The sequence below is a fragment of the Strigops habroptila genome, chromosome 1 (assembly GCF_004027225.2).
Source record: "Strigops habroptila isolate Jane chromosome 1, bStrHab1.2.pri, whole genome shotgun sequence".
Taxonomy (NCBI): domain Eukaryota; kingdom Metazoa; phylum Chordata; class Aves; order Psittaciformes; family Psittacidae; genus Strigops; species Strigops habroptila.
The window spans coordinates 24,227,499-24,236,826 of record NC_044277.2 but is presented as its reverse complement, the minus strand read 5'-3'; the positions used below and the strand labels follow the sequence as shown (position 1 = coordinate 24,236,826).

General features: G+C 43.5%; 1 protein-coding gene across 3 annotated transcripts; it reads right to left on the bottom strand.

Annotated features, from left to right (window-relative positions):
• Positions 1–1,002: 1,002 nt before the first annotated feature.
• RBM12B (RNA binding motif protein 12B) lies at positions 1,003–8,547 on the bottom strand. 3 transcript variants are annotated; one of them, XM_030485850.1, is made up of 3 exons: positions 8,340–8,547; positions 5,256–5,301; positions 1,003–4,535 (listed from the first exon to the last, which is right to left on the bottom strand). In XM_030485850.1, the coding sequence occupies exon 3, from the start codon at positions 4,505–4,507 to the stop codon at positions 2,423–2,425; it is 2,085 nt and encodes a 694-aa protein (XP_030341710.1). In that variant the 5' UTR covers positions 4,508–4,535; positions 5,256–5,301; positions 8,340–8,547; the 3' UTR covers positions 1,003–2,422. The 3 variants fall into 3 exon arrangements, with proteins under 3 accessions (XP_030341710.1, XP_030341720.1, XP_030341700.1); XM_030485860.1 differs by lacking the exon at positions 5,256–5,301; XM_030485840.1 differs by lacking the exon at positions 8,340–8,547 and having other exon boundaries at positions 5,256–8,291.
• Between the last annotated feature and the right edge of the window lie 781 nt (positions 8,548–9,328).

The window sequence follows — 9,328 nt, the reverse complement described above, 5'->3', positions numbered from 1 at the left end:
AAACATTTTGAAATGCCTTCATTGTAACCTCTGCCATTATAAGCTTTATGACTCTATGTATTCACTAGGGGTAGAAGTTTACCATCTCCCAAATTAATGGTATCTTACCAGCAATTACTCTTCCTTGAGGATAGATAATGCTTTTTCTAAAAGATAATCTCACACTTAACTGAGAAAAACCTCACTAAAGTCCTGTATCTTTCCAGTATCTAAATCCTTCTACAGTTTTGTACAACTCTAGAAGCACTGAATTATTTTCAGCGTTTGAAATCTGCTGTGTAGTAGCTAGAACTTTAAAACCAACAAATCATCTAAAACTGATTCACTGGAAAAGTTAGTTTCGTTCACATTTACAACACGGCTGATAATAGAGAGGCAAGAATTAGTAGTGAAGATTATGTTAGCCTACAAAGATAATCAAGATGAACTTTTCAACAGTATGCTTAGTTCAGGCAAGGTTTTTGAGTATTCTCATAAAACACCTTTATTTCCCTGCACTGTATTCTGGCTCCTTGATCCCTTTTATAGCAGCTATGAAATAAAAGCACCAATTTGCTGGGGTTTATTTTAATCCCTTTAAATTCAGAGGAGGATTCAGAACAGTATGCTTCTGAAGCTAATTCCTACCAGACAGCAACAAAAGGTATGCAAGTGTTTGGAATTTGAAAATTTGGCCACATTTAAATTTCTTTGCTCAGAGATATATAGAGCTGGCATTATCATTCTCATTCAAAATGCTTTTTTCCTCACACTTAAAACAGAGGACAATTAAAATGCAGAAGAAATAAAGCTACACTAACCTTTTTAACCTTTTAAGAATTCTGGAACAGAAAAACAAAGAAAAAAATATCTTTTGATTTTATTTAGTTCAAGTAGTTTACATGGAAACTTAGTAATAATGATGATTTTACATAAAGTAACTAAGGTTTGACCACCTGTGAGGGTGACCAGTTACTGGAATAGGCTGCCCAGTCTCTATCCTTAAAAGCTAATAAAAATCCAACTGACAAGGCCATGAATAACCTGTTCTAGTTGATGCTGCTTTGGGAAGGGGGTTGGACTAGAAACCTCCAGGTCCCAACCTCAGCTACTCTACAAATCTGTGATTTTTTTGTTTCAGTATTGCCTGAGCAAAGCTTAAAACAAGTTTTCACCACCAAGTTGCAACTTTGTTGTCTTAGTTCAAGAGGGGACTAAAACTTCCTAAAATTCTTTAGTACTTCAAGTACTATCTTATACGGTTGTCAACTAAGTCCTTATCCACATAACCAGTTTCCTACTAAGCCTGAATTTTGAAGATGCATTTTCTCCTCACACAGGCTTTTATTTCTTCCTAAAATTTAAATATGCTGGTACCAAAGCAGTAGGAGCATTCTAAGTACTGACATAAGAATTTATTTTCTTATGTAAGAAAATAAGGTAGCTGGCTGTCAGCGTGGTTGGCAGTGACAGATGTTAGTTAAAACTAATAAGAGATTGACCTGGAATGCATCCAGACATCATTAGCAAGTTAATATTAATATTACGAGCATGTGGAGATAAAACAAAGACCACTGAAGTCAGAATTCTTGATCCAATTCCAACATTAATTTTCTGCCTCAAGGAACTACAGTGAGCAAGGAGAACAAGAAAGCCTGTCCAACTGATTACTACAGGTTTTGTAGTCTAAACTACCTGCTCAGTGGTGTGTTGACAAACTGTAATAGTTCAGTCTTTCCCGATGAGACAGCCAGCATCATTCTCACCAAGGCTCAGGTATGCTGAGCATAACAGTTAAGATCATTACCTACACAAGTTTTAAATATAAGACACACATTTAATGGCAATTTCTGTTTTTATTAAAAAAGTTGCAAAGCCAGCTAATGTGAACAGGAAGCTCTTTTGTCTTCTTTTAATAGGAATGCCTGCAAACACATGAAACCGAACAAAACCTGAACAATTTACACAAAGAAAAAAAAAAAGTCACTTTTTAATTTCATAAAGCTAACCTCAGTACGAAGTGTTAGTTACTAATGCAGGTAGCATTGGAGTTGTTCTGTTTGAACCGTTTGTGTGGTCAATGAACCAACACTTAACATTTTTATTTGATGCAAAGTAATGGGACATGGAATTAAAGCAACCTGAAAAAAAAAAAAAAACCCAAAACATTACAACTCCATGCCTTTATACCTTGATGTAAGACATTCAATGTCCTCCTGAATTTCTGGGCTCTTCTCTGCTACAAGAAATAGGCACAATACAGTTCTCATATCTTAACCATACAAATATTTCAACCAAGAGCTGAACAACTGACCTAGATATTTACAACCGTTGATAGAAACTGTTTTCTTCTGCATCTTCCAGTAATTAAAAAAAAAAAGTTACAATAACTGTCAATACTGTCAAATCTAGAATGTCTTATTCTAGAGCATCTTTTCCTCCTTTACAGCAAGCTCAACTTAACTTTCCGTTGACCAATTGGCCTATCATTCAGTTCATTAATAGCAGCCATAGCTTCCTCATAGTTTGTCATAGCAACAATGGCATCACCCGAAGGTAATCCTTGTTCGTTGTACTGTACAGAAACTGACTCCGGGATCACTCTGTAGCCATAGAAAAAATCCAGAATCTCATTAGGAGTAGCTTTAAAAGGTAAATTTTTCAATCGAATAGGAACAACACGCTCAGAACCACCACTGAAATTTTGATCTGGCATAAATCTTCCTTCAGGAAAACCTCCCATTTTATTATTCCCAAACTCCATTCTGCCAAAAGGTTCACTGTCACCACCAAAATCCATGAGGGGTGGTGGACCTCTAAAATCCTTAGGAGGGCACATGAAGTCCTCAGGGGGGTGCCTAAATTCAGAAGGATGCCTGAAGTTTCCAGGGGGACCAAATGAATGCATGGGTGGCCCTTGTGGTGGCCCAGATGGTGAGCCAACTGGACCTCTGTCATATGGACGTGAATTACCCTGCATTTCATTTGGTGCAGACAGTGGTACACTTACACCGAACTTCTGCATCTGGTCTTCAGATATAAGTCTTATTAATACCTCTGTTCCCAAGAATCTTCGACGATTTAAGTTTTCTGCTTTCATGGCTTGTTCTTCAGATTTAAACTTCACTAATGCTTCCCCCAGCCCAACTCCTTTGTCATCATACAGCAAGTAAATATCGTCTTCATCAATATCAAATCTCGCAAAGAACTTTTGCACTTCAATTTTTGACACATCAAATGGAAAATTCCTTACATAAACACATGTCTTAGGGCCGGAATGACCTTCCCGGTAACTTTTTTCTGGTATGGCCTGTCCAAGATGATCTCTGTCCTGTGACCTTTTCCTCTCACAAGAGTCAATTATTTTCAACATTGACTTTCTTGAAATTGGAAAAATGTATACAGGACGATTGAGAAGAACCTTTCTGTGACATTCCAAAGCAGCCTGATAATCTCTCTCACTCCTTAACATCACAAAGGCATCTCTAGTCCTCCTCTGATGCTTATCTGTCAGAAGCTTGATCTGTTGGCTGCATATATCCAGGTCAGGAAAAAAATCTCTCAGGTCTCTCTTCTCCAGATTAGTAGATAGATTTCTTAAGTGTATGTAATATTCCTGGTTGGGAGATGAACGAGAACGTGTTCTTTGTCTCCTTGGTGATCGTGAATGAGAACGCTTCCTTGAATGCATGTAGCCTGAACTTCTTGGAGAATGGTCTTCACAGAAAAAGTCATCGATTTCATTTGGCATGTCCACCCTCCCACCATATTCGATCCACCGTTCCTCTGTAGATGGGCTAATTTCTATGAACCTCTGACCCATGTACTGTCTGTGACGTTTAAGTCCTTCTAAGGCATCACCCGGCGTAGCAAATTTTACCAAGCAATCACCATTATTTAAACCATTGCGATGCTTTATCATAATCACTCCATCCACGTGTAGCCCAGAAAGGAAAGCACGTACTTCATCTTCTGTTGCAGAGTAAGGTATACCACGTAGAAATAAGTACAGATCATCTGGGTTAAATGGATGACACACCTTTCTTGACTGATAGTTTGATTTAGGCATACCTATATTACCATGCCTTGCACCATTGGCATGGAAACCAGCCTCCGGGTGATTTGGAGGACCATAACCAGGTTTATTCATTCCTTTTGGAAAAGGCGTGACTAAATGTGGCATGTCTCCAACACCAGCACCAGAACCATTAGTACCTGTTCTTCTAGAGCCAGCCATATTTTCTCGTCCCCCACGGTCAAATCGTTTCCGGCTCATTTCTATGGTATTCTGCATTTCTGCCTTGCTGCTGAGAAACAGCTCTATGCGTGAGTCCTTGATAAACCCTCCTGAACAGCTCATGGCACGCCGTGCATCTTCGTCTGTTGCAAATATAATAAAAGCCTCCCCAATCTCTCCTCCAATAATATGCACACCTCCATCAGGAATATTCAATCCCAAGAAGAAACGACGAATATCTGCAGGACCCGCAACAACAGGAAGCCCCTGTAAACGGATGACTACAGCCATGCTGAGCTCAACCCACAGCAAAAATCACCTGCAGACAAAAAGGTACACATGATAGCACGTCTTTAGTACTCAGCTATTACAGTATCTTAACACTTAAGAAGCTAGAGCCTTTTTAATGAATGTCCTTGTCTCAATCGAGAGAGAAGGTATCAAAAAACCCACAAGTTCACAAAACCAAGATTAAAACAAGATTCACTGAAAGTTGATTAGTCACAACAATTAGCTACTCCACCAGCACATGTGCACAAGTCTATCAATATTCCCTATCCTAGGGGCAACAAAATCCACCTAAGTCACTCCTCACCATCCACGATACCTAAAGAACACCTAAAGTCTTTCATGGCATAGTTACTGTATGCCAGAAATCTCTGCCCAGTCCTAAGGAACAAAAAAAATCCTGTTTACTTTTAAACAGGACACTTGTGATCGTAACACAGAAAACACTAGATGATAAAAGGAGAAAGAAAAAAGGATAACTGCGTCACTGAAAATGAAGTAATTCACCAACAGTGATGACTTTACTGCTTTGACAAGTTGCTCTACCCAGTGATCAGTTCTGTTCAATAACGCATGTTTTCTCTGCCTTCAAAAGTGTTGCCTCTTTCATGTAGTCAGAGTACTAGCTGCAGCAGACACACGTACTCAGGAGAGCATAACCTAGCTCCCCGCCACAAGTCTGCGAGAAAAAAGGCTGTGTACGATCTTGCCACAATACTCAGTGAGAAGTGTTAAGCTTTTGGCAGCTTACCTGTTTCTGCTTTGAAGACCTGATAAATTCTGTAAAATCAACTTAACTGTGGAAAGAAAATGAAACATAATTAATGGCTGATATCTGTACTTTGCTTCATATACTGTGCTACACTGCTGCAGCTCATCCTTAACTGTGGCTAATATTACAGCCAAGCATGTAATGAACCCACAATTTGGGATACTACGAAGAACTCCTTCCACGTCCCAAGATGCTATGCACTGCATCTTTGTGTTTCCAGTTTAGAAGCAAAACAATTCAAAATTTAAGTTGACTTGTGGAAATGATGAGAACACGATGAGATTACTTGGTCATCAATTGTGCGACACTGAACTGTTGAAATGAAACAGACTGACAGTATATCGAGTGAAAAACTCTCAATTCAGTTATTTCCAGGCCTTGAAAGATGCATAAAGTCCACATCAAGATTACAGGACGTGTCCATTCTTCTGAAATCCACCTGCTTTCAAAGTTCACAACAAGAGTATGCTACTCACCAGCCCAGCACTGCACTTAACAAACACAGCAGAGACAATCAAACGAGAAAACAAACATATCCAACAAGAAGAAACTTCAGGGAGTACTTCAATTGCAAAGCAAATTTCAGTATTTTCCCTATCTGTTTACTGCCTTCCAAACATAAGAACAAGAATCACCTCAGTAACACCAACTTAAACCTATCCTGTGGTTTTCAACACCACACAACACAGCACTGCACTCTCAAACACAAGTTTCTGTGTCAAATGATTACATCCTTTAAAAAAAATAAAACCAAAACAGCAAGATCCCAGCGCTCCAATAACAAGTGTTTGTCACTATCCAGTGCACAAACTCCCTGCTCAATAACAAACGTAAAGCACTACATCCTGATGCCAAGTTATCTACTGATAGTAGTAACTATCACTGCACCTGAATGTTTTGCAAATCAAGAGCAAAGCCCAACTTCTGTAACTAATGAATTCTACATCACTTCTACATGAGCACTTTGCAAAGACAACGAACTGAGAAAAACCTGCTCAATTAGTAACTTCATTAAAGATCATCCATTCTATTTCTGTGGTGGGTTGACCGCGGCCAGCAACCAAGCACCCGCACAGCTGATTGTTCACTCCTTATCCCTACCAGCAGGATGGGGAAGAAAATAGAAGAACCAAGTCAAGAAAACTTGTGGGTCAAGATGAAGACAGCTTATAATCAGTGAAGATGAAAAAAAGTAAAGCAAAGGAAATCACTCACTACCTCCCACAGGCTGAGTGATCTCCACCCTGCCTCCGAATAACAAGCACCTTGGAAGCCAATAAAAAAAGTCTCCCACAGAAAAACCCAAAATGATCAAATAAAATTCTTCTTCTTCATCTACCTCAGTTTTTGTTACTGAGCGTGATATTACATGGTACGGAATATCCCTCTGGTCAGTTTGGGTCAGCTGTCCTGGCTGTGTTCCCTCCCAGCATAACTTGCCAGGGTGGCAGAGTAGGTAAAAAAGAAAGCCTTGACACTGTGGAAGCACTGTTCAGCCATAGCAAAAGCACCGATGTGTGGCCAACACTTTTAGCCACAAATCCAAACCACAGAACCATACGGGCCACTATGAAGAACGTTAACTCCATCCCAGCCAGACCCAGTACACTTTATAATGTATCTTCTCAACAGACGTGACGACAATGCCAAAAAGCAAGGAGAATTCGGGGGCTGAATTTTCTTACAGGACCTTCGTGTCTTGAAAAATCAAATCCGCTGCCCTGCTACTTCATGATGTATTTAATCTGTAGTATTTCTGAATTTCACAACTCTGCATTCTTATCCCAATTTTTAAGCAGCATTCAGAACAGATCTCAGTATTTCTTCCGTGATAAACAGCAAGTTCTCCACGATGTGCCACGGATACAACATACAACCTTCAGTGGTGAAAACTAGACACAGCGATTCCAGATCATGATGCCATATTTAAGAAGTCCACGAACAGAAATGCAGGTTCAAATAAGAAGCTTTTACTGACTGCATACTAACAATCAAGCATTGGTAGAAAGTGCAGACAAGCCATCCAACAACTTAATTTAAAAATTTAAACTTAAGAGTAACTTTTGGCATGAAAGTGCCACACAAAACTAAGCCCAATTCTTTAATTGTGCAAGGGCCTCAGAGACCAAGGATTTAAATAATAAATAACTGACAACTTCATGCCACCAATTTAAAAGCACAGAAGTGTTCATGCTGTTCTAAGAAATCTTATATTTTAACCGAATTAACTACAAAACAGTGCTATACCTATACCTTTGCATCCTCAGCAAATTCCAAATTAAAACTCCACTAGAAAAAAACCTGCAGCTTGTAATCACTGTAGGAAACTAAGCCTGCCCTAGACTAGTGTTTTTACCATGACGTAGAGAGATTACATAGCCTGCATGCAGTGAGCATGCAAGCTACAACACTCGCAGAACTACGCCAAGTATACCGCTGGACCAATATGAGAATAACCGGTGGATCAGAGAACCAATTCTTATCTCAATCCTCTTCAGAATAAGCATTAACAGGCAAAGTAAGCTGTTGCTAGCGACAGATTTCACATCGCTGAAGGAAGATGCATGTGAGCTCCGCTGCGGGGCCCGCTACACGGCCGGCGTGAGCACTGCCCGCTCCGAGCGCTGCGAGCTGGAGAAAGCCAGCGAGCCGCCCGCAGCGGCCCTACACCGCTCCGGCCGCAGACGGCGCCGCACAAGCCCGGAGGGACCGAGCTGACCGAAGCCCAGGGCCGCGGGCGGCGAATGGGGAACAGGCAGTGAGGGGAACAGGGTGAGGGGGAGCCCACCACGCGTGCTCTGGCCCGCCAGTGGCCACTTGGAGTCCGACCCCGCGGAGAAGCCCGGCCCCGCCACGGTCCCGGGACAGGGCTGAAGGGAGGCACCAGGGGGGAAGGTGGCAGGCAGCCAGGCGACATGAGGAGGCCGCGGCCCCGGGAACGATCGCGCAGCGGTTCCACGAGGGTTAGGCTGCCCAGACTCGGCTCAAGGCGCGACCCCCACGCCCCTGGCTACACGCAGCGTCCCAGGAAGCCGGGCGCTCTCCCTCACGCCATCCACCCACCGGACACGCCACCAGGACAGGCTCCGCGCCGAGCCCCGCTGCCCGCAGTCCCCGGCACAGCACCACCAAGATGGCGTCCTCCACCGCCCCCCACCGCGCTCCGAGGCGGCGCTGCCCCGCGCCTGCGCCGGGCCCGCCCCCTCCCCCTGCGGTTGGACCCGCACGGGCGCTTCCGGACCCTCGCTCGCGACCCTGCGCGCGCATGCTCCGAGCGCGCGCCGCCGCCGAGCGCCGCCGGGGGGCGGGGCGGGAAACACCGCCCGCGTGACTCTCGCCGCTGCCTCTGCGCATGCGCAGCCGCACGCTCGGGTCACTTCAATACGCGTGCGCGCCCCTTTAAGCGCGCCGAAGAGCCGTTTTGCGGGTTGTGCGCATGCGTGGTCGGCCCAGGCGCGGTTTCCATGGCGCCCGTCTGACACCCGGGTTTGCGCAGGGGGCGGCATCGCTTCCATTACCGCCGCTTTGCGGTGCGGAGCGGCCGCTCTTCCGTTAGAGAACAAGGAGGGAAGGTGTAAGGCCATGTTCAGGGAAGGGAAACTACTTTGGTTGTGCAGCTGCAGCTGAGGTAGTTACTCTGTCTTGGTGCTTATCCCACCCGCCTTTCCCTTTTAGGTATTCTCCCTGTATTCCTGGGTTTATTCTGGACTTCTCTGCTCCATTTCAGGTAGACAAAAGTCTTTGTTATTTGTGGTAGGTTTGTAAGCTAAAATGCTGAGTTGTAAATTGGGATCGCTCTGTTGAGAGCAAGGTGTTAAGTTGTAAATTGGGACCGCTTTGTGGAGAGCACGATGGGCCCGTGTCGCCCTGGGGTATGTATAAAACAAGGGTAGCCTGGAAGATAAGAAAGGAATGGCCAAGGCAGATGGGCCGGTTCTTCAAGCTGAGGAACAAATCGGAACTCACCTAAAACACAGACACCACTGTTAAGTAATTCACAAGTGTCTTTTCACATGTGCAAGCACAGAGCTCAATCAGGGCAAGACTATCGA

What these genes read in the sequence shown, in the direction of transcription:
- RBM12B (XM_030485850.1), bottom strand. Translation starts at nt 4,507, where the DNA reads ATGGCTGTAGTCATCCGTTTACAGGGGCTTCCTGTTGTTGCGGGTCCT.